The sequence below is a fragment of the Gossypium hirsutum genome, chromosome A13 (genome assembly GCF_007990345.1).
Source record: "Gossypium hirsutum isolate 1008001.06 chromosome A13, Gossypium_hirsutum_v2.1, whole genome shotgun sequence".
Taxonomy (NCBI): domain Eukaryota; kingdom Viridiplantae; phylum Streptophyta; class Magnoliopsida; order Malvales; family Malvaceae; genus Gossypium; species Gossypium hirsutum.
The window spans coordinates 17,448,126-17,472,231 of record NC_053436.1 but is presented as its reverse complement, the minus strand read 5'-3'; the positions used below and the strand labels follow the sequence as shown (position 1 = coordinate 17,472,231).

General features: G+C 33.1%; 3 protein-coding genes across 9 annotated transcripts; 2 read left to right on the top strand and 1 right to left on the bottom strand.

Moving 5' to 3' along the window:
* The first annotated feature begins 8,182 nt into the window (after window positions 1–8,182).
* On the top strand, window positions 8,183–13,325 carry LOC107894077 (uncharacterized). Of its 2 annotated transcripts, XM_041084996.1 has the most exons (14): window positions 8,204–8,559; window positions 8,632–8,750; window positions 8,844–8,905; window positions 9,069–9,134; window positions 9,207–9,282; window positions 9,428–9,498; window positions 9,857–9,958; window positions 10,488–10,577; window positions 10,964–11,038; window positions 11,600–11,632; window positions 11,763–11,840; window positions 12,129–12,191; window positions 12,433–12,545; window positions 12,998–13,325. In XM_041084996.1, exons 2-14 carry the CDS (start codon window positions 8,696–8,698, stop codon window positions 13,017–13,019), a joined length of 906 nt encoding a protein of 301 aa, XP_040940930.1. In that variant the 5' UTR covers window positions 8,204–8,559; window positions 8,632–8,695; the 3' UTR covers window positions 13,020–13,325. The 2 variants fall into 2 exon arrangements, with proteins under 2 accessions (XP_016674773.2, XP_040940930.1); XM_016819284.2 differs by lacking the exons at window positions 12,433–12,545; window positions 12,998–13,325 and adding an exon at window positions 12,307–12,366 and having other exon boundaries at window positions 8,183–8,750.
* A 42-nt stretch (window positions 13,326–13,367) lies between these two features.
* LOC107894079 (single-stranded DNA-binding protein WHY1, chloroplastic) lies at window positions 13,368–17,857 on the bottom strand. 4 transcript variants are annotated; one of them, XM_016819286.2, is made up of 7 exons: window positions 17,462–17,857; window positions 17,286–17,380; window positions 17,083–17,175; window positions 16,675–16,769; window positions 14,672–14,745; window positions 14,106–14,194; window positions 13,368–13,780 (listed from the first exon to the last, which is right to left on the bottom strand). In XM_016819286.2, the coding sequence occupies exons 1-7, from the start codon at window positions 17,703–17,705 to the stop codon at window positions 13,661–13,663; spliced, it is 810 nt and encodes a 269-aa protein (XP_016674775.2). In that variant the 5' UTR covers window positions 17,706–17,857; the 3' UTR covers window positions 13,368–13,660. The 4 variants fall into 4 exon arrangements, with proteins under 4 accessions (XP_016674775.2, XP_016674774.2, XP_016674776.2 ...); XM_016819285.2 differs by having other exon boundaries at window positions 17,286–17,383; window positions 17,462–17,833; XM_016819287.2 differs by lacking the exon at window positions 14,106–14,194 and having other exon boundaries at window positions 17,286–17,383; window positions 17,462–17,848.
* Window positions 17,858–18,714: 857 nt separating this feature from the next.
* Window positions 18,715–21,375, top strand: LOC107894080 (zinc finger CCHC domain-containing protein 9). Of its 3 annotated transcripts, none has more exons than XM_016819290.2 (8): window positions 18,715–19,029; window positions 19,124–19,185; window positions 19,507–19,657; window positions 19,790–19,878; window positions 20,111–20,243; window positions 20,492–20,584; window positions 20,692–20,794; window positions 20,905–21,375. In XM_016819290.2, the coding sequence occupies exons 1-8, from the start codon at window positions 18,859–18,861 to the stop codon at window positions 21,243–21,245; spliced, it is 1,143 nt and encodes a 380-aa protein (XP_016674779.2). In that variant the 5' UTR covers window positions 18,715–18,858; the 3' UTR covers window positions 21,246–21,375. The 3 variants fall into 3 exon arrangements, with proteins under 3 accessions (XP_016674779.2, XP_016674778.2, XP_040940929.1); XM_016819289.2 differs by having other exon boundaries at window positions 19,504–19,657; XM_041084995.1 differs by having other exon boundaries at window positions 18,722–19,029; window positions 19,504–19,657; window positions 19,811–19,878.
* The last annotated feature ends 2,731 nt before the right edge of the window (window positions 21,376–24,106 follow it).

The following is a 24,106-nucleotide window of genomic DNA, read 5'->3' as shown; positions in this document are numbered from 1 at the left end:
TAGTGAAAGTAAAATCTTCGGGGTTGATTTGATTAAAGATGCTGAACAGAAAGTAAAAGTAATCCGTGAAAGTCTGAAAGCAGCTTCAGATCGTCAGAAGTCGTATGTGGATTCAAAACGAAAAGACATTGAATATCAGGTCGGAGACAAAGTGTTTCTTAAAGTTTCACCTTGGAAAAAAGTGCTTAGATTTGGCCGTAAAGGTAAATTGAGTTCGAGGTTCATCGGGCCATATGAAATATCCGAACGAATTGGGCCAGTCGCATACAGATTGATTCTACCCCCTGAACTTGAAAAGATTCACAACGTTTTTCATGTCTCGATGCTTCGACGTTATAGATCTGATCCAATGTACATAATTAATCCATCGGAGGTTGAAATTCAATCTGATTTGAGTTATGAAGAAGAACCGATTCGTATCCTAGCTTGCGAGGTGAAAGAGTTGCGAAACAAAAGGGTTCCGTTAGTAAAGGTGTTATGGCTCAAACACGTGATCGAAGAAGCTACCTGGGAAACCGAGAACTCTATGAAAGATCAATACCCGAATTTATTCACTGGTAAGATTTTCGGGGACGAAAATTCTTTAAGTGGGCGAGAATTGTGACAGCCCTAATTTGACCTTAGTCGGAAAGTGGTTTCGAGACCACAAAACCGAGTCGTAAAAATAATTAACCATTAAATTTTGTGTTTATTGTATGTGAAAAAGGCATGTGTGAAAGTTTCATACTTCAATTTTTGTCATTTGTATGTGAAATTATTAAATAGGACTTATGTGAGAAAATTTAGAAATGTGTTAGGCAAATGTTGAAGTGACTTATTAATGCATGTTATAAAAATGATGGGTTTGCATGTCAAATTTCCATTTATGATAAGTAGTGGCCGGCCATGATGGGATTATATACATATAATATGTATTAATTATTAGTTAGTAGATTTATATTTTATAGCATAAATAAATAAAAAGGAAAAGTAATTAAAATAAGGAAATGAAGGGTGAAGAAAACAAAGTATCACCTTGTTCTTCTTAGCCGTACAAGAAGAAGAAAAAGAGGGGGGGACATTCGGCCTTTGGAATCAAGAGAAGGTTAGTAAATTATGTTAATTTTTTTTTTGAAATCTTAGTTTGTTTTAGGTTAATCATCATGCTTTTTACCTAGCCCATACTAAAATTTTGAATTTAGATGGTTGAATGGAACTTTCGGTTATGATATATAAGAGAAGAACTTGATTTTTTTTTACCCTTAAATTTTGATGGGAAAAGAAACAAAAAGATTGTTGATGAAAGAAATTAATCTTGTTAAAACTTTAAACTAATAATACCCATATGTGTGATAGTCGAACATAGACTTTGTTTAAAGTCTTGATCAAAGGCCGGTTAAGTGTTTTGAAATGGATAAGCTAGGTGTTTGATTTTTTTTTGGTTCGGCATAGTACATGATATTTTGCTAGTGAGGTTTTGAATAATTTAATTAATGTTAGATATATGAAAAATTCTTATGTTCGGTTTTGGATGATATATATATGTACAACTAACATATTTAGCTATTGATATCTAAGGTGTTAAATAATAAAACTCTTGATGACTTGGGTTAAATAGCATTCGACCAAAGACTGTATGGGCTTGCTAATTCGGTTTAAGTGAAGAAATTATGATAGATAAATATGACTAAATTGGACTTATTATCGAACTTTCTTTGTGGTTGTAAGGTTATTTTATAATGTGTCATAACATTTAATTAGTTAGTCGAATTGATGAGAAAAGAATTTGGAGTATTTTATGGTGTCTTAAGCATATTATCCAATTGGTAAAGTTGAGTAATGATTCATGTACGAATGCTTGCTTAGTCGTATGTTATGTTTTGTTAAACTTAGTAATAAATATATATATCTTATAAGGCTATAATAGTAGATTTAGTGGACTTTGACAATTTAAATGATGCATTTGACTTGTGTACCGACTTAGGATGATATGTGTTTCTATATGAAGTTAGATGGTGTTGATGAAATTCGATAATGCATGATGTTTAAATAGTATTGAACAAGGTCATTGTACTTAAATTATGATATACATGTATTGAATGGAATTGCCCAAGTGAAAAATAATTAAATAAATTTATTTGTTTAAATTTAAGCTCAAGAGCTAAGGGGATCAAAATCAGATAAAGGAAAGGAGAAAGCAGTCGAGTAGTCTATTCGTAACTGCCCAAATTATACTCGAGGTAAGTCTTTGAGTAATGAAATTTAGCTTATGATTTAATAAGGCAATTATTTATCTATGAGCATAATAATTAACTTGTGACCTAACGATTCTACTTGAATTACATGACAAAATAAATAAGTAAGGTATTTACTTGTAGCCGAATGGTTATGAAAATCTTGTGGATTAATGAAACGGGATCATGTTATTTGTTTAGGATTAATGAATCGAACGATGTATGGTTAGTAAACATGCTGTAATTGTATTCGAGTATCAGGAATGATATCCAGATGTGATATGATATATATATGCATATATGTGTGAATGCTAATCAGGGTTTAAATCCGAGCTTGGTTTCGAAGGGCCTTTGAGCCAGTGCTAATAACCGAACTTAGCTTCGAAGGGCTTTAGAGCCAGTGTCATAACCGGACTTAGTTCCGAAGGGCCTTCGAGCCAGTGGTCTAATCCGAGCTTGGTCTCGAAGGGCTTTTGAGCCAGTGCTAAGAATCGGGCTTGATTTCGAAGGATGTTTGTGCCAGCATAATATTTGAGGGTGAAAACCCATAAGTGTTCGTACGAGAAATCATATAATACATGTTGGAATAATTTTAATCACATGTGCTACTTACTGTAAGATAACCAGGTAAGTAACTCACTCTCGTTGAGAATACGATTGATTTTAAATTACGACTACGCAACTCGGTGGGTATGCTTAGGCCATTGTTAAAATCATTCAAATATTTACGATCTGATCATGATGTATGAGTTCCAAATTAGAGAATTCAATTTCACAAACATGAGATGTATGTGTATATGCATGAGATTGACATAGAAATTTGAGATGAATGGATTCGGCTATAGATTGAATTTTATTGGATATATTGATTTTACCTTGGTGCTATGAATAAAAAAAATGGTACCTTAATTATGTTACTATTCGGCCAAATGATGGTACAAGTAAACTTTGATATTATTATGCCACTCTTTTAAATGATTTCATTACTTAAACTTACTAAGCATCAAAGTGCTTAATCTTTTGCTTTAATTCTCTGTTTTATAGATTTTGTTCGTCAGCTATCGGACTCGGGAGTGTCAAAGTCGAAGTCGTCCACACTATCTAAGCCCTTTTGGTATATTTTTAGTTGAACTTTGATAATGGCATGTATAGGGTTGACTTTTGTTGTTAATTAAATACCTTGTGGTAATGTATGTGTATATAGCCATGCGAAAATGGCTCGTATAATTTTAGTATGACATTAAAATCATTTTTGTGTATATATGCATGGTCTTATGATTTGGTTATTGAGTGGTATGGAAATGTTAGGTAAATGATCAGCCATTGGAATGGCTAGTTATGATCATATTTGGTCCTATGTATGTCAAATTACTAGCTAATCCATGGAAACCATGAAATAGGTAAAATTTACCACAAAACATTTTTCAGACAGCAGTAGTGAAGTGAGTCTAAAAAGTCACTAAAAATGGCAGAAATGGAATTAAATAATGAATAAAATATGGAATCGAAGCTTGATGAGTCTATTTTCATATGGAAGAAGCAAAACAGGTATATGAGCTATATTTTGTGAGATGTTTTAATTTTTGTGAAACAGGGCCAGAACGATTTCTGGATCCCCTGTTATAACTTTGGAAATTCACCATAAATTTTACAAAGATAATTAAAAGTCATAAATTATATGTACAGATTCTTTATTGAGTCTAGTTTTATTAGAGACAAACAACATAGTCATTGAAGCTCTGTACAGGGAGATATCTGATTCGTAATACACAGAGGTCAGAGTAGTCAAACCCCGAAACAGGGGAGACTTTAACTAATAAACTGTACTAATTGGCCCGACCAAAAATTCTAGAAAAAAATTTGTAGATGGATATATGAGTCTAGTTTCAGGAAAATTTTACGGAATCGGTTTTTGAGTTTTGGAACTCGAGATATGATTTTTAAAGTGACTGTGATACAGTTAGCCAGCTTGTCTGGAAATTTTAAAATAAACTGTGTAAGTAAATGAATTAAGTCCGTTAACACCTCGTGTTCGACTCCGGCAACGGTCTCGGGTACGGGGCATTACACTTCTCGTTATATGGTTCTTGCGAGCATCCTGATCGGAAGTGATCCTGCATGTGTTGCGAACTACTGCAGCTCTTTGTGAGTGCCCTGCTATATGATCGATTGTAATCTTGCATATATTGTAGACACAAACGCTGCTCTTTATGAGCATCTTGTTATAGGCTCTTCTTAAGCTTCCTAATATGGCTCACCTAAACATTCTTTTATATGGCTATCTGCAGCTCTCTGATAATAGCTCTTCAGAGTTTCTTGTTAAGCTCAATGAGCTTCCTGTTCTAAACTCTTATGAGTTTCTTGTTATAGCCCGGATAAGCTTCCTGTTACATGACTCACATGAGCATCTTGTTATATGACTCGAGAGAGTGCTTCCTGATTATGTGCCCTAATTGGGTACCCCTGAATATGAGTTGACAGTTTACAGTGTTGTACACTTCACATGTACTACATGTGTATCCATTAATATTTCAAATAAATTCAACGGGAAAAGTTCTGTCATGGCTAATCTAAAATTGAGATGATTTATCACAGAAATGTATATGTTATATGGAAATATGATAAGAAAAGTATATGTGTATGGAAGTTATTACATGATGAGCTCATCTTTATTACTTGAAAAGTATTTAGAAATTCATGACTAACTTGCTTGATTGAGTGTATGTGATTAGGCAATTGGTCAATTTGCTGGGATGCATGTTATTTACATGGTTACTTAAATTGAATATAAACGGTAAGTTAAATTCCTATTAAGCATTAAATGCTTACCTTGTTTTATTTTCCTCTAATTTATAGTGCTCAGAAGATCGTGAAGGTTGGAATCGGTCAGAGCATCATCACACTATCCTTCAGCTCGTTTTGGTATAAATAGCAAACTTATTTTGATATAATGGCATGTATAGGCTAACTTGGCCAGTGTTGCCATTTAAATGGTTGATTGTAAACTAGACATTGGAATGGCTAGTGATGATATGTTTAGTGAATAAATATATATGAGGTTATAATATGGTTAATATATGTGTGCTTGATATGGTTAAATTGAATTATGGCAAACATATGTGTCTTACAAAAAGTGAGTTTGAATACATGTGATGATATATCATGTATAATGTTAATGTTGGCTTGGTTTTAATGTCTTGAATTGGTTTTTATATGTATGCAAGTATTAATATAGGTACAAGGAAAAATTTGGGTGAGAAATAAGGCTTAAAAATGGCCTTATTTTATCCACACAGGTAGACACACGGTCGTGTGTCTCAACTGTGTGTGACATACGGCCATATGCACGGACGTGTGTCTCAACTGTCTGTGACACACGACCATACGTGCAAGCGTGTGGTATGGCCATGTGTCCCCTGCATCTTAAAAATTGAGAAACAGAATGCTCAGAATTGGTCACACACGGGCAGAGACACAGGCGTGTGTTTCAATCGTGTAAAACACACGGCTCAACACACGGGCGTGTGTCTTGGCAGTGTGAATCCTACACCTATTTTTGAAAATTAAATTGTTTAAACAACCTAGCACATGGGCGTGTAGCTAGCCGTGTGACCCAAGTCAGTAGCTACCCTAATTTGAACACGGCTGAGTGCCTCACATTGAATACCCACATGGCCTAAGACACGGGCGTGTCACTTGGCCGTGTAGCTCACACAGCCTGACCACATGGGTGTGTGTCTCTTACACCTAAGAAAAATTTTGAAATTTTGCAAAAAAAAAATTTGAGTTTTCAGTTTAGTCCCGATTTGATTCTAACATGTATTTTGGGCCTTGAGGACCCAATTAAGGGACAATATGATTAATTTCGAATATGCATAGTAAATGATATGAAATTTTCTGTAATTGATATGTAAACTCCGGTAATACTCTGTGATCCTGTTCTGGCAACAGATAGGGGTTAAGGGTGTTATAGTCCAAACTAACTTGTCAATGTGCAACGGGGCAAAATCAAATCACTCGAGTAAGTATACTCTCCTATTTCTTTAGCTTCTTTGTTCTTCATGTCATTGCATTTTGTCAATAAGGTCTGGTTAATAAACTCTTTTTCGTACCTCCGACAATTGCATATCGTTTTTCATAGCTCCAACAATTCATCTAAGATGACTTCATGCCATCAAAGAAATTTGGCGTTGAAGATACTAATTTCCCAATCCAAAAGAGGATGTCCCAACTGTATGAATAAGGGGAAAAAGAAAAAGAAATGTTGGACATTGGCATAAAAGTTGAGAAACAATTTTTAAGTAATGAGAGATTAACTGCAAAAGCTTTGAGCCTAATTGGACTGCCATTAGAATTAACTGCAAGAGCTTTGAGCCTAATTGGACTGCCATTGGAATGTTTATTGTAGTCCAGCACAAAAGCTGCAAGTTGTGGTGCATAATGACCTGCAAATTAAAAGTTAATAAGCAAAACATAGATTTAAAAAAGATTGCAAGTAATGAATTTTTTTTCCTACATAGCTTTCCTTGATGAGAAACAAATTAGAGTTTCTGTATTATGGGATTTGTTTGAACCAGTTAACAAGGAAGTTTAGATTCTTCTCAGCTGAAGAAAAGGCTCTAAATCAGTGCTTTAAGTTCAACACTTAACCAATGTGGGGCTCATTTCATGGTAAATTATTTTTTACTTGTAAAACTGTCATTGACACTTGTATAATTCGAACTAGTATTTGAGTACGAAAATCCAACTCCAATTGGACTGACAACATACAAGATGTTTGATTTTGTTCGTTATGAAAATGAAAACAAGTGCATTGATGGTAACTTAATTTAAGTATGGGTTAACTCCTCTGAACATCCCTAAATTATGGTCCGTATTCTAAATTGATTCCTAAACTTAAAACATTTTAATTAAGCTAATTTAACCGTTAGCTTAAGCGTTAAATGACTGCTCAAAATTGGCATGAAGCATATTTAAAACATGTGTGTACCTATTGTTTGAACAATTTGGATCCATAAAATAGTTATACTCATGTTTATAATTTGATCCACGTGTTAAATTTGAGTTAGCATTTAATCTCTAAGCTAGCAGAAGGATTAGGGGCGAAGGCAAAAATAATAATAATAATAAATAGAGGAAATTAATAGAATTTTAAATTTTAGAGGAGTCAAAATATAATTTTTACCATTATATTAACTTATAATGGATAATTTTTAAAGGGACTTAAACACAATTTCACCTTTCTTTGGGGTAGGGGCAAGGCCCTACTTGGTCCCTTGTATTTGCTCCTAAGAGAGACCTAATTGATTAGACACTAATACTTTTGTGGAAGTGGATGCTACAGCACATCCACTGTTGCATCCCTTAACTTTATGGTTTCATGGAGGTACATGCTGGAGGGAAGTCAAAAAAAATTATTAGTAGAGCGAAATTAAATTGTAATTTTTATAATAGTAAAAATATAATTTTATCAATTCATTCAATTATAGAAAATAAATTAGTAAAAGTAAATTGTTCAAGTTTACAAATTACTAATTTTTTTTTCAAAAACTAACAACGAGATTAACTTAGTAAAATCAATAGTAATATAAAATTCTCATTTCTTATAAAGTATAAACTTATAATTAAACCTAATATAAAAGTATGTTTGAATATTTCAATAAAACAGAATTTTCGAATCAAACGGATCAAATCAAGTCAGGCATAAATAATTTTTTCTTTTTTACTATATGAACTTGGCCGGACCCATTTTACTCCTTGAACCACTCTAATAAATAGTATGCAACTTATAATATCCACAAAATTGATGTTCATAAGGAATGTATTTAGGCTTCAATTTTTGTGGACGGTCTGATGACTTGGTCTTCCTTCAAGTATATATATACACATACATATGCATATAAGAAGAAAGTAACTCTGAAACTTCTACTGAACAGATTTTGCCCATTTTTGGGTCTAAAGAAATTTCGAATAAACAATTATTTTGTGTCAAGTGAATTGATTTTTTCATTTATTTCTTTTTAATTCATTATCTAATTCGAAATACTTGAAATATATTACTAACACTAATAAAAAAAATCTACAAAAAAGTTAACCCGTAATGTTTAAATTTTTATATCTTGGATTTAAACTTTGGACAACGGATTGAAAGAACTCTTAATATGAATATTTATTAAAGGAGTCTCGTGGATTTGATTTAGACTAAAAGCTCAGCCCAAAACAAGACCCAACACTGTATTATTTAATCTAGACGACGCAGTTTTACTTCCTCCTCAATCCTCATATAAAGGCAGTAGCGACCGGAAACAACGGCATTTCAAATATTCGGAACAAGACGAAACTTTATGTATGTATGAATGTATGTTTTATATCCGCTGTCAGCTAAGCAATCGTGAACTTTAAACTCAATCCCCCAAAGCTTTTCTCAGTTTCAGCCATAACCACAGCCAAATTCTCTTTGGCAAGCTATCGAAAACACTGTCATGGCTATGCAAACCGGAGTAGGTTTGTCGAAGATCTTGATCTTAGCCGGCGCCGGTACCTTTCCAACTGAATTTCTTACTTCAATTCTTCTTTTTTATTTTTCTTACTGTTTTAATTTTGACTTCAACTTGCTAATTTCGCTTTCAGGTTATACGGGTACTGTCCTCCTGAAAAACGGTAAATTATCGGACATATTAGGCGAATTGCAGGTTAGTTTTGATTGTTTTGTTTGTTTTGATTTGCTAGTTTCTCCCTGCCCTATGATTCAAATATTTTTCCTTTGGATTTTGTGTTGATTGACTAGGTTTCAACTTTTCATTCTTTTTCGTCTACTAATTTTAGCTTTGAACTCCTTTTTTCCTGATTTGGCAGTCGCTGGTGAAGGGACTCGAAAAATCGGGGGAGCAAGCTGATGATTCAGATGCACTTCTAGCTCAGGTAAATGAGGAAATAGAGCTCAAAGTTTAAATCTTTTGGTTGTAATATTGATCTTTTTTGATTAATTTGTAGGTGCGTCGTTTGTCAACGGAGATCAGGCAACTGGCATCAGCACGGCAGATAACTGTTCTGAATGGGGATTCTGGCGGTATTTTCTTGATTATATTTGCTTAAATAGTAGTTCTTTTAGGCGCATATATGTGAAACCAGTTTATAATTGCATTAACGGGATTAGATGAAGCATTTTCTAAGTGGATTTGCTTTGGTTGTTTGCTTTTTTCTTGATTTGACAGGTAAGTTAACCTCTCTTGTAGTACCAGCCGCAACATTGGGGGCATTGGGTTATGGTTACATGTGGTGGAAGGTATGCCATGATTTAATTGATTACTGATATGGTTTCTTTTTTACATAGTAGAATTAACTATCATTTTTATCCAAGATATATCCGCTGATGACTGCCCTGTTTGTCAATGTTTCTTTATTTATTAATATGGTTTCTATTCTGTGGCTACGTAGAATTAGTTATCTTGTCTTATACAAAATAAAATCCCCCAATGCTTGCCCTGTCACTTTTGATTATTTGCATCTGCATTATTCAACAAAATCGATACTTTTATATATTGATATTAACTTCTACAATTAGCTCTATTACTCTTCATTCATTCTGTCTGCTTTGTAATTTGACTAACATATTTTTTTTTCTTTCCTTTTCTAATTACTAGGGTATTTCGTTCTCTGATCTTTTCTGGGTCACAAAACACAATATGGCGATGGCTGTGGAGAACTTAACAAAACATCTGGATTCTGTCTCAGATGCTCTCTCTGTAAGTTTATGCTCTCTACGTTGCATTTTCTATCATGTTTTAGGGTTAAATGCTTCACTGAAGCATTTTTCTGTAAAAATGTATCATTTGCCATGGAATTTATTTATTTTACTAAAAGAGGATTTGGCCAGTCAAAGTAATGGTGATTCATGTTAATGGAAAATTGCCTTTTAATTAATTCCATATACAGTGAGATCGAGTAGAAACCAAAGAACTTTGGTTATAGTCTTTCCAAAAGCAGAAGATTCCTTTTGTACTTACTCCTCCAGTGTGTATTCTTCCTTTTTTGTTCAACTTCACTGAAGTTATTATTTGATGAAATATTTTGTTGGAAATCTTACCGCAGATTAATATAGTGAGGGTTTTTGTGCTTGTTTACACTTGTTTTAGTGTTCAAGTTTTCTTAATGAATATACATCTTCCGACATGTGTTTTCCTAATCAGTTTTGAAATCAGCTTTTATATTAAAATGGCATGCTATGAGATGTTCATAGAGCCTCTGATTAGTTCATAAATCCTACATTGGCAGGCTGCGAAGAAGCATTTGACTCAACGCATTCAGAACCTGGATGATAAAATGGAAACACAGAAGGAAATCTCGAAGAGCATTCAAACAAGTGTATGTGCGCATGTTTATCCATCTTTGAAGTCAGAATAAGGCCCACTTCCCCATCATCTATCTTCATTTCCTCTTCTTGCATTTTTATGTTTTTAGCTTTAAGTGTGGAGTTAAAAGAGTGCAACTGGTTACAACTTACACATTATTGTTTCAAATGCTTCTAACTTCGGAGATAATCTGGCTATGATGTCAAAGATAATATGTAGGTCCAAAATTTTTTGAAACATTTGAACTTTGATGTTAGAATATCAAGGTTATGATGCTTTTTGTTGCGCTTTGATTCTAAGCTTTGCACTAATGAACTTGGTTTTGGGGTTGTAATGCACCAATATATCAAGTGAATTATTGTTTTACCATCACTAATGGTGCTCATATTTGTGGAGCAGGTAGAAGAGGCTCATATGAATCTGTCTAACATTGAATATGATTTGGATGCACTGCAGAGAATGATATCTGGTTTGGTGAGAATTCTTTCCTTTTTTCCCTCTAATAATTGTTGCACTTGTTGAGAAGTGGTTGTTAATTGGTGGTGTAGTGGTGGTTCTCTTCTTTCCCTCTTTCAGTTTCTCCCCCACTTCTGTAGATGTTAAACTTGTTAATGAAGTCAACTGGTTCCTCTAGTAAGACAGAAGAGGAGAATCTCTGGTTCTTTCTTTTCATGTCTCTATTCTCCTCTTCTTTGGAAGTTCAAATTAAAATCTCATACAGGAATTGCATATTGATAAGACTTGATGAAATTAGATATAAATACTCTCATGTATTGAGGAAAAACTCTCTCAAAAGTCTGTATTTCTTAGAAATATGTACAACTATATATACATGAAGCATTGAATCAATTAAGGAAGGAAAATCTCTAATTAGTATATCTAAAAATCAGCTGTCATATCTTAAGATATGCTATTCAATGCAATCAAATCAAAAATTCTCAACAAGACTTGAAAGTCTATATGTTCATATACTTTTAGTTGAATTGTTTTGCTTCTGTACTAATTTTTTTTTTTTTCAAATTTTCACCCTTGCAGGATGGCAAAATTGGTTCATTGGAATACAAGCAGGTAGTTAGTTTTTACCTTTTTTTGTACTTTGCAACACTGAAGTTAAATGTGTAATTCCGGTAGGAAAATACACCAAGTGTAGTTGTAATTCTTAATACTATTTTTTAATATTGGATCTTTTTTGTGGCAGGATCTTGCTAATGCTGGTGTGTGGTACCTTTGTAATATGGTTGGTGGAAAGAAAGCAAACATGCCTGAAGCTCTGCAGGTTTGTATCAGTGGAAAGAAAGAAAATATGATATTATTCGTTCTGTCGTACTTGACCATATTTAACAGGGAAAAATGAAAAATAATGAGTGGGTTGGAATTTGTCATTATAATTTCCATTAGTCTATGTATTTTGGATCTTTTCTTCTTTTTAACCTGTGGTAATCCCTACTAGTTTCTGAAAGATAATATGATACGTGTTTCTGCACTCGAGTATGACTTCAATAATTCCATCTGTAAATCATTTTACGACTATAATCTAATTGTCTGATTTGCCATTTGCTTGCAGGAGCAACTTAAACTTTCTGGGAAATCTCGTGCTTTACTTGCATCAGGAACTCCAGCTCTGAAGGTATCTTTCTGAATGTGTAGAAAAAGTTCAAAAATCGCTCTCTGTAGGAAAATACTCATGCACATTTGCCATTACATAAATTTGTTGTGCTCAAATGAAGTGTGCTTTGACACAGGTATCGATATTAGTTGAATGTGGTAGCCCAAAGTTTTATGGATGATACACAAGTTAATTGAATGAGCTGTAAATTTTCATTTGTTGATTTAATGTCTAAATAGTAATGTTGACATGTTTATTTCAGGGTCTGAAAGATGTTGCAGATATTTCATCTGGAAATATGAATGATTCAGGAAGAGATGGTTTTGTGAAAGATGGCTTTGATAATTTGGATGAAGAGCCAAGAAGCCTGCAAAGGTTTGATTCTTTTTAAAACCCTAATGCTCAGTTCACGTAAGTTAAACTTTAGTGTGCCCAGTAGAAAAATTTTTTGGAGGACAATGTTTTTATCATATTGGGTTATGTCATTGTGGCACTTCAAGGCTTCTTTGATATTATCTTTGGTAGAAAAGATAGAAAAATTGAAAGAAATAATAATTTGTTTCATCGTTCAGTAGAGTTGATAAATGAAAAGAAAATAAAATTATTGAAAAATGCATAATTTTGAACAAACTTAGTATCTCATTCTCTCTTATCATTTTAAGTTGTTTTATCTATCAAGATAGAAAATGACGATGTCTCGTCTTTTTTTCTCACATTTCTTTTCTACCATGTACTGAATTTATGTTCGTTTTTGGGGTATTAAGTACGAAAAGTAAAGTAATATTTTGCGGCTGTCAAGCAATGATGGAGATTATGATATTTTGCAGGAGCGTTTCAGCTAGGTGTTGATAGCATTGTGTTAAATTCATTGCTATCATTTCGCAGTGTGGCAGTTGATAGAAGTTACCTATGCCTATAAATAACAGAATCCACCTCATAAATTACGAGAGTGAAAACTTGGCGTTATGCTGTGGACAAAAAGTGGTGGAGGCCTTCAATGAGAACATAAATCTTCGGAGGCAAATATATTTACACATTTCAGTTTGCAGATACCCTTTTGTATTTTGATACCTATAGGTAGTTGATCACGTTACCCTTATCGTGTATTCATGGTTTTAAAACATGTAGTTTGCAGCATATATTTCCCTTTTTTTATTTGCCGTCTATTAAAAAAGAAAGAATAAGGGGCGTGCAATATATGACCATTACATCGGCTTAAACCATTCACTAGAGAGCCTCGTACATGATCAATGAATGGTGTGTCTAAATTGTAAAACCTAATTGATACAGCTGACATCACAATATCCGATATTTACTCTCTGAGTCCGGACAGATTATAATACCATATGATGCGATAGCCAAGAGAGCAATCTACATCGCTTCAAAACACGAGGCAGAGATAATTTTATCTAATCTAAGCTAAAATTCAGAATATTTTGGAAAGCATAACGAAAATTAGAAACCTCCTCATACTATGACAAAATTTTGAACTACCTACTCCATTCGTAGTCTCCTCCATATCTCGGATTGGCATTATTCGCACGACTTGTATCATCCGGTTTGGTTGAATTGGCAAAGGCGTGCCAACCTAAAAGATATGGCAAAATGAACTGCAGAGATGGGCAAACCAAAAATTCCAAGTGAATTAGGATATGGTTAATGTTATGCTAACATCTATAGACCATACACAAAAAATATTCTCAAAGCATATAAGAAATTAACATTTTCAATCGTCACCCTATGTATGCTGTTGTGCAAATAGTATTTGTTGAACAATTTGCAGAAGATAAAAGAAAAGACAATTCAATCCCCCACCCCTCAACTATACGTCTTAGTACTTGTTACGACAGCAATTTTTGGATACATCCTAAAACCATAGTCCATAGACAGGAAGTCCAAAATGAAAATCAGAACAAAAGGAGAGGATTATCATACGCTGAATGCAGATTTGAGGACAGTGAACTCTCCCCGTGTAATGGGGATATAAACATTTTCGTCCACATTTAGAAGTTTGTTTTGAACACCTTCAACAAAAAGTCATTAGAAATGTTAGGTCTCAATCTGTCACACGTCGATTATGATCACACATAGCTTGACAAGAAATGAGAGAAAAAATGGGGGTCGGAGGTGCATAAATATGTGCCCATCATTCCCATTCGAACTTTGATTAAAGGAGTTTTGGTTAGAAGATATCACATCAACGTGAGTTTGATCCACCGACAACGGCATCCTCTAACACATAATTAGCATTATAGGACAATGAATCATCTCTATACCAAAAAAAAAAAATTAAATATGCACATTTTACGAGGGCTACAGTGATAAATGCATCAAATCGAAAATGATTTACAAGTGATGTGTAAATGAACTTGAAAAATTATCATTAGACATGGAACTAGGAAAATTATTAATGGTGCTGCATTAAAATTAGATGTTATGGCATCACCAAAGCAAATAATATTCTTAGTTCCTGGAAAGGATTCAACAGAGTTGAGCATTACCAAGATTAAAAAAGTGACCAGACCCATCCGGGAGTGGCTCTACCTTCAACACCTTCCTAACCTTTCCTTCATCACTGGAAAATACTACAATGTCATTAGAATTCATCTCAATTAAAAACAATAGTCACAACTTTGCCTTCTTTTTTTTTTTTTTTTTCCTTTTTTCAACATTTACATATGACAGTCAACTGCAAAATATACTTCATTATAAAAATTTAAACTAATTGTACTGTCGAGAAGTACATGAAGTAAAAAGCTTTATAAGCATGTCACTAGCAGTTACGAATAAATGTGTGGTTCTTGCTTGCTCCATCCAAATGTTAAGCATTTTCATGATTAACAGAAATAACAAGTTATAAGCATTTCTAGGCTTCTAGTCCATTCAGAAAGAAAATCTGATTTTACTCAAGGCGTTGCTTCATAAAACCAACATAACATCCTGCACATGGAAAGATTCCTCCTCTATTGAAGAAAAATCTTCTTATCATAAATATTTATATTTCTTGCCTTAGACCCTCAATAAACATCTACTTTCGTATCGCATATGAACATATGAGAAACCACAAAACTGAAATGGGAGGGGAGATATGTGTTTATATATACGGGTGAGTATTTGATCGAGTCGAGTCGAATCGAGTCAAAAAATTTCGACTTAATCGAGTTGACGAATCCTATTTTAGCAAACAAACTCAATTATAATTTTTTTTTTAATCGAGTCGAATTGAGCCAAAAAATTTCGAGTCGAGTCAAGTTGAGTTAATGAATCTTATTATTTATACTTAATGTTGTATTTACATGGACCAATTATTTAACTAGTAGACAAAGTACAAGCTTTTAAATTAATTTTGAGTAAAGGAAAAAGGGAAAGTCGGGCGATTCGGGAAGGAAAATAAGACTACTAGGTAAACATTTATCAAAACAACGTAATTTTACCTTTTAACTTGATAATTTTGACTTTTTAACTTTAGATAAGGTAAACATCTATCAAAACAATGTAGTTTTGTCTTTTCTTATTTGGATTTTCGAATAACTTGAATAAAGTGTGAGCATTTGGTCAAATCGAGTGAAATTGTTCTAGTTAAAATAGAAAAATTAATAATGTAAAATTAAAATCTTGTTACAATATAACTATTTCCATATTAGAACACATAAATTTGAAACCATATATATTTGAAAACTTTTTAAAAGCATAATAATAATAATAATAATAATAATAATAAGATATTTTAGTATGATAAACTTGAATCATTAATCACTTATTTAGATTCTAAAATTATTATTTTATAAAATTTTCAAAATTTTCAACTTTTTTATATATTTTTTAGATTTTTTTTAAAAATTATAATTTTTTTAAAAATACAAATTTTAGAATTTTTATAAATATTTTGAATTTTAAAAATTATTTTCAATTTTTGAAAATTATTTTGATTTTTTTTGTAATTTTTGTTAAAAGAGACTAATTTGCTCATTTTCAAAATTGATAGGGACACAAAAAAGTATTTATACTAATCTGTTATTTGAATTATTCGAGTTATTCAAATTGTAAAAATTCAACTCGACTCGAACTCGAAATCCGAAATTTCTTATTCAAGTTGACTCGAATAACTCGATTCGATTAACTCGAAATTTGAATTTTTTTCGATTTTTTTGAATCGAATTTTGCTCACCCCTATTTATATATACACATGAAATTACAACTATATCAACAGATCCAATCATAATCAAACATTATAAGCACTGAACTGACTAACTAGGTAACCAATTAACCGAAATAAATCAGGAAGAGAACCCACCCATTTACGCAAGTTGGGACTCGAACCTATAATCTCAAAGTTTCTAAAGCCTCAATCTTGCCATTAAGCCAAGGCCTCATTGCAGGGATAAAATATTTAAGCAATTGCCAGCACAAACATAATGCAAGAGGGAGAGTTCAATTAGCAACTCTAGTATTCAATACACAAAGGGGTGTTTGAGGGTGAGTGGAAGAAAGGGAAGGATAGTACCTTTTTCCTTTAAAAGGATCATGGAAAAATTCACACGATTCCCTCATGCCAAGGCTAATCAGAGTTCCAATTTCAGTAACTGATAATGAGAACACCTGGAGAGAAGCAAGCCAGCAATGGATGTATATCATGTCTCTAGAACGTATTCATCCTTCACAACAAAGATTTTACATTTGATCTACAGTAAACACAGAATGCGGAGACCAAAATTATGAATGTCCACATACATGCAAATCAATGAAGTCTTTTTAACAAGATTTCGGAACAAAGATTTCTTTGTTCTATCTTAATATTCGAACCATGCATTTCTCCAAATATTAGAAACACCATTATCTAAAATGTTAAATGCTTAGTTAGTTTCTTTTTTAAAAAAGCATTAAACCAAAAGCTTAGTTAGCATAAGATCACCTGCTTCCTACTCCAATCATATTGTCTAACACCAGCTGCAGGTGCAAACTGTAGCAGCACAAAACCTTCCCTGGATATTTTAAATGCCCCAGACTGTAGATAAAACACATCCAAAGAAAATGAGCGTACAAAACAAAGAAAGACCATCAAATTTGCAAAATGAACTTAAAAAAAAAGAAGAGGAAACTATGAATGAAACGTACATCTAAAGGCACAAACTCAGGTGCCCTTGGCTCCACAGTCAGAGCAGCCTTCCCTTTGTAAATGGAATGACCTACATAAAACCTAGCCGGCAACCCTGCTGTCAAATAAAACACTTTCAACACTTGAAAAGAAAACACTGATAAAAAAAGCTACAAACACAAGGCTTTAGCTTTACCTAAGGATGATGGCGAAGAAGAAGAAGAAGAGTCATTAAACCTCTGTTTCTGATCGAAGTATTCAGATTGGCGGCATTTGAGAGAAAACTTGGAGGGTTTAGAGAGGGGATTAAATTTAAAGGAACGGGTTTGGGAGGAGTTGAGTGAAGAGAAAGATGGGAAAAGCTTGGGGTTAGAGATGGAGTTGAGGTTTACGGTTTGGGGAGTGAGTGGGGGAGAAGATAAGAGTTGAAGTTGCAGCATTCTTTTCTTTTGGGTATTTTCTTTCTTTGGTTCTCTCTCTTCCCACCTATATTTGATTTAATATTTTCTGTTAAGGTTTGGGGGTGAGTGGGGGAGAAGATAAGAGTTGAAGTTTTATTTTGCGTATTTTATCAAAAGAATTCTTTTCAAATGATAAAAAATTTGATTTGTTTTGAGATTTTAAATTTAAGTTTTGTGAGAATTTAGGTTTAAATCTTAAAAGATAAATATATGGAATTAATTTTAATCAATTCTAAAACTTAGTTTTCTTTTGCGGATTTTATCAAAAGAATTTTTTTAAATGATAAAAAATTTGATTTGTTTTGAGATTTTAAATTTAAGTTTTGTGAGAATTTAAGTTTAAATCTTAAAAGATAAACATATGGGATTAATTTTAATCAATTCTAAAACTTACTTGAAAATAACTTAATTGAAATGTCCTAGGATGTGAGGTTCTTACAAGTTCTTGCTTTAGAAAAAAAATTTTCTCCTTATTTTTTTTCGAAAAAGTAAATTACTCTATTAATCACTAAATTATATTTAAATTTTTATTTTGGTTACTTAATTAAAAATAGTTATAATTTAATCATTAAATTATTGAAAATTTTCATTTAAGTAACTGGAATGTTAAAATCGATCTTACATGACTTTTTTTATTTCATGAAACAGTTTTGGAAATTATGAATTAGCAAATTAAAATTTATTGAACTTTTTTTTTTATTTTCTATACTGACCATTAAATTAACTTAAACTTAATATATATTTTTTATTCGTTGATGAAGTACTAATAGTTGAATCATCTCTTAAAATTTACTGATATAATTTTTTTCAAAAAAAAATTAACAATTCAATAACCTATTTAAAATTTATTAAATAATTCAGTTATTTAAATATTTTTAAATAATTATAATATTTTTATAAAACCAAAATAAAAACTTAACCTGACTAAGTGTCTAAATTTGTTTTAAAACATACATATAAAGTGTTGTCGGGTCGGGAGTAGAGGCTTATCCTGCGCCACACATCGTCTCATTTAGCCAACCACATGGTCTCCATCAACATCACTTCTAAGTTGGGAAGCCCATTTTAACTTGATAACTTTATTTCATCATCTTTTTGGTATTCATACTCTCTCTCGAATCAACTTTTACATATGGAAATGTCTTCACTTTCTCCCTTCTTTCGACCTCTCCTTCCTCAATGGAGTTTCTTGGTTATTCTCAACTCCAACCCAAAGATTAGCCTCAAACCTTGTGTCTTTTCATCATCTTCATCTTCATCTTCCTACAATAATGATTCAGTTCCTCTGCCTAAACAAAGCCAAGTACTCTCTTCTTCTTTTTTCTACGGGGTTGCTCTTTTTGGTTTTTTTTCCTTCTTCTTTTTTTAATGTTATGTTTTTCCTCTGTGGGTGGCAGACACAGTTGGGTTATGATCCTTCAGAGGAGCTATTTGGACTCTCGCCTGTTCCAAAACCAAGGTTTTTAGCACTCCTGCCTGCTCTAATGCTTTCAGTCTACATGCATTGCTTCTTTTGATTTTCTTTGAGAATCTTGATTTAGTATGTTGTCAATTGTAGCTTTTACATGCTCATTATTCTGCTTTACAATGGTGAGTAGGTTGAGTATGTTTTTTTGGAACTATTGCTCAAATGGCAGCTCCCTCCTGAATTCCCAATATATGTTGTTAAAAAAAAAAAACTTTTAACATTTTGCTGCTTTCACATTTCAGCTGACCTGTGCATGTTAGATTGAACTGACATCTCTAGTAATTTACTACTGAATTGATTTCACTTCAGCAGTGCCCTTCCAAAACCAAGATCCTGGTTCGGTCCCAATGGACAATACATCAGAGAGCTTCCTTGTCCAAGTTGCAGGGGGAGAGGTTATACTCCATGTTCCGAGTGCGGTATCGAAAGATCAAGATCAGATTGTTCCCAATGTAATGGAAAGGTACATGTTTGCATTCTTCAATGGACATAGGAACATGACATGTTATCATTATCATTATTATTATTAATATTATTATTATTATTAAGTACTTGATGGCACCCATCCTAGCCATTCACTAACTCATAATGGCAGGGTATAATGACTTGCCGTCAGTGCTTGGGAGATCGTGTGATATGGGAAGAGTCAATAGATGAGCAGCCATGGGAGAAAGCTCGTTCAATGTAATCTCCTTATTCTACTTTCTCTTTTATTCAACATTTAAGTCATTTTTCTCTACTTGATCCACATTTCTGCATTTTCTCATGTGTATTCTCTTTGGTTTCCTTTTAGGGTGAATCTTATATAATGTCAAGTTGTTAAGTTAATTGCAGTATAGATGAAACCTGTATGAGGCTTTTTGTATTAAAGATCATGAGAGTGCTTATCTAAAAATGTTCCTCTAATCTTGTCCAGTTCTCCACTCCGAGTAAAAGAGGATGATGAGGTAGACAATCTAGATTTGAAACTGGATGTGAAGAAAAAATCAAAGCGCGTTTACCAATCACCATCTCCTGAAGTTGGATTGAAGATCAGCCGATCACTAAAAGTTAGTTGGAGGCTTGCATCTTGGCTTCATCTTATTGTGACAATTTTAGGCCTTCGTTTTAGTCATTCATTTGTTTTAAAGAGATTTCCTCTTCAAGCTGCCATTAGTGGGGCTTGATGGCAATATAGGTGCCTTGGTGAACTTATCTGAAAGCAGCTTATTGCTTTCTTCTGAATATATATTTGAAGTTGGAGAAAGATGTACATTTTCATGAATTTAATCTTCTTTGTTTAGTTGGATGATTGCAGAGTCTAAATGCCAAAACAGGACTATTTAGTAAAAGAATGAAGATCATTCATCGTGATCCTATGCTTCAAGCTCAAAGGGTGGCTGCCATCAAGGTATATTTGAAATTGTAGAAGAAGCATATACCAGTTTTTGAACTTGTGCTTTTCTTTTCTTAGAAGCAAAGTGATGTTTTTTGGTAGTAATATTATATGAAATGCAGAAAGCAAAAGGAACAGCTGCAGCAAGGAAGCGCGTTTCTGAAGCTTTGAAAGACTTTTTTAGTGATCCAGAGAACCGACATAAGCGGAGCATTTCTATGAAAGGTTGCTTACATTTTCCATTAAAAGTTTTCTGTTTATATATATCATACTTACAATCAACTGGGGCAGTATAGGCAGTCCCTTTTAAGGTTGGCTTTCTTCTTGTGATGCAGGAGTCAAATTTTACTGCAGAAATTGTGGCCGTGAAGGGCATAGAAGACACTACTGCCCCGAAATTAGAGATAGTTCAATAGACAAGCGGTTCAAGTGTCGAGTATGCGGAGAAAAAGGCCATAACAGAAGAACTTGTCCAAGGTCAATGTTGAGCAATGAAGGAAGGTCAAGTAGAAGGCGTCACCGTTGCAAAGTTTGTCGCAAAAGTGGTCATAATCGTCGCACATGCCCTCAAGTGATAGGGGTGAGAGACATTTTGACCGCTGGAAGTAGAATATACACCTGCAAGTTATGCCGAAAGGAGGGGCACAATGCAAGGACATGCCCTAGTAGCAGTTAATAACAAAACAGTTTGATTTTGGGAGGTTATGTGAAGTCACAAACTTAGTGTTTATGTTGTATGATGGACGGATGGTAAATATTGAGAATGTAGAACAAGTTATATATATATATTTCGCTATAACAATTTAGCCCTTCTCTATAACAGCCATATGCCATAACAATATTTCACTATAATAATAAAGTTTTTAGTAGAATCTATTTTTTAGGTTTTATTTTAATCTTCTATAAAATCTTTTCACTTAAGTAGTGTTTGGTGTTTTCTCATTTGGAATCCGATTGCCAGGAATGTAATTTAGAGGTGCTAATGGCAGGGTTCAATCAAAATTTTAGGCCCGATTTAAAAAATGGGTTAAACATTTTGTCCAAGCCGAGTTCAGCCTATATCAATTTTTTTTATTTTTTATATAAAATTTTTATAAAAAAATATAATACATAAAAAATACAATTAAAATAAATGTTTCGCAACAAATTAAAAATAAATTTTAAAAAAGTATGTGTACTTAAATAATACTAAGATAGGTGCAACTTAACAAGCAAATGTCTCTAAAATAGTAACAAAACAACAAAACAATAGTTATATAATAACAATATAATAGTAGCAACATAATAGTGAAATGACAGCAAAATAGTGAAAAAATAAGAAAATAGCAAAAAAAAGTAGAAAAAAAGCAAAAAAAAACTCATTCGAGTCGAGCTGGGCCAGGCCCGGACCAAAAAGGCCTTACCTGAGGTGTGACCTGTTTTTTAAATAGGCCTTATTTTTTTTTTGCCTAAGCCTATTTTTTGGGCCTATATTTTTACCCATATACTCCCACTTTTCAAGTAGGCCTGGCCCATGAACAGGTCTAATGTAATTGTCAATAAAGTTATTTTACAATGTTTAATATAGATGAGAATATATTGATTAAAATACATTAAAGTTAAATTATCACCTTTGAATCACTAAATACTTTCCTAGAAATCTAAAGATAATTTATGAATCTGCCCTTATTAAATAAAATATAATATTCATGTATTTATTTTTTATAATAAATTTTATTCTTAACAAATACTTAGATTAAATGTTTAATATTACATTTCAATTAATAATTTGTACTTTTTTTTCAAAGTCTCAATGTAACATAATTTACACGTAATTTACTTGAATGTAATATATAGCTGCTCTGAAATTTGACACATTTGTTTTATCTATTCTACTTCTAAATGGACTTACAATCATTTGCTCATTTTTACTTCAATGTAATACATAGCTGCTTTGAAATTTGACACACTTGTCTTATCTATTCTACTTCTAAATGAGCTTCCAACCATTTTCTCATTCTAGAAAATCATTCCTATAAAATTTTGAATCACATACAACAAACCGTAATTCAAAAGTAAATCAAGCAAAAAGGTTATGATGAAATCAATCTTAGAGCTAAACCTAAACCTTAATTTTTTTTTCCTTTTGCTCATAAAGAGTCATAAATACTATAATTGAATTTTCAATTAATATACTGAAAAGAAAAGAAAAGAAAAACTATTGCTATTTTAAGTTTCTTGATTGCTTGCAATAGAAGTGTTGGCCACGATAGCTTGGCACTACCAAAACTGTGCAAATAAATACTTAAAGAACACCAAGGTTTGTTTTTGCAGTTCAGTTTCCCTATGTATACGAATCATAGATCAGTAAGTAATTTCACTACCTTTGATCCACAATATAACAAGTGATTCACACTCTATCACTCTTTGAGTATAGAGATCTCACCTTTGAACCTAAAGACTAGAACACTCACCTCTAGATCCTTCCCCTTAGAACTTGGGCAATAACACTTAAACAATGTTTACAATAACAGTTTGCACTCTCTCACAAAACAATTTCTCAAATGGACATATTAGAATGCATTCAGTAATCTCTCATTACATAACCTAGACAAGCCTAAATTCATATATCAATTTCAGCTTGCTAACATATAATCTAAGTGAATACAAAGTAACTCATTAAAACTAGTTACTATAATATCAATAATCGAAATACAGTAAATCGAAGATATGCTCTTCAAAATCAACAATAGTATCTCGATGAAATCTCTACATTCCAAGGACTTAATTGATTCAAGAGAATCTAATCCAATATTCAAATGTCAAGGATTGGTTTATATAGACAGACCAAAGTATCTTCAATAACACAACACATTAACAGGTCCAAAGATTTTCTTCATTAAATTGCCAAACCAAATTAGGCAAGTATTTAACCACCTAAGTGGTAGCCTATAGTTGGCACTACCTAGGCCTTTGAAACCTATAACATATCGGAAGGCAACATGGGGAAAAATTCGGGCTTGTTCGATTGCCCTTGGGCTTCTCAGAACATTTTCCTTAACAAAAGGGGCATACGCCCTTGTAGGTGGGCCGTGTGGACTTACATGCCCGTGGACTCACCCCGTGTTCAAAACTTGAGCATTCTGTTAAATTAACACGGCCAAGACACACGTCCGTGTGTCCTACCCGTGTGCTAATTTAGCTTAAAGTTTTAGGTGCAGGGGACACACGGTCATACCACACGCCCATGAGGATGGACCGTGTGTCTCACACGGCCTAGACACACGCCCGTGTGTCTAACCATGTGGACCTTAATAGGCTATTTTCCAAGCCTTTAGTCACCCCTTTTCTACTGCTTCTTCTTAATAGATACCAAATTCAAAGTAAAACATGATTATACACTTGTAAATGATATTGATAAAGTTAGTTGCATGGAAACTTCATATCATTGGTTTCATGTAAAAGGTTATTTTCCATCTAGCATTTATGGATTCCCATGCTGCATTAATCCATCCAAAATTGGCTCGTTCAAGAGACTCATTGCCAATTGATAGCAAC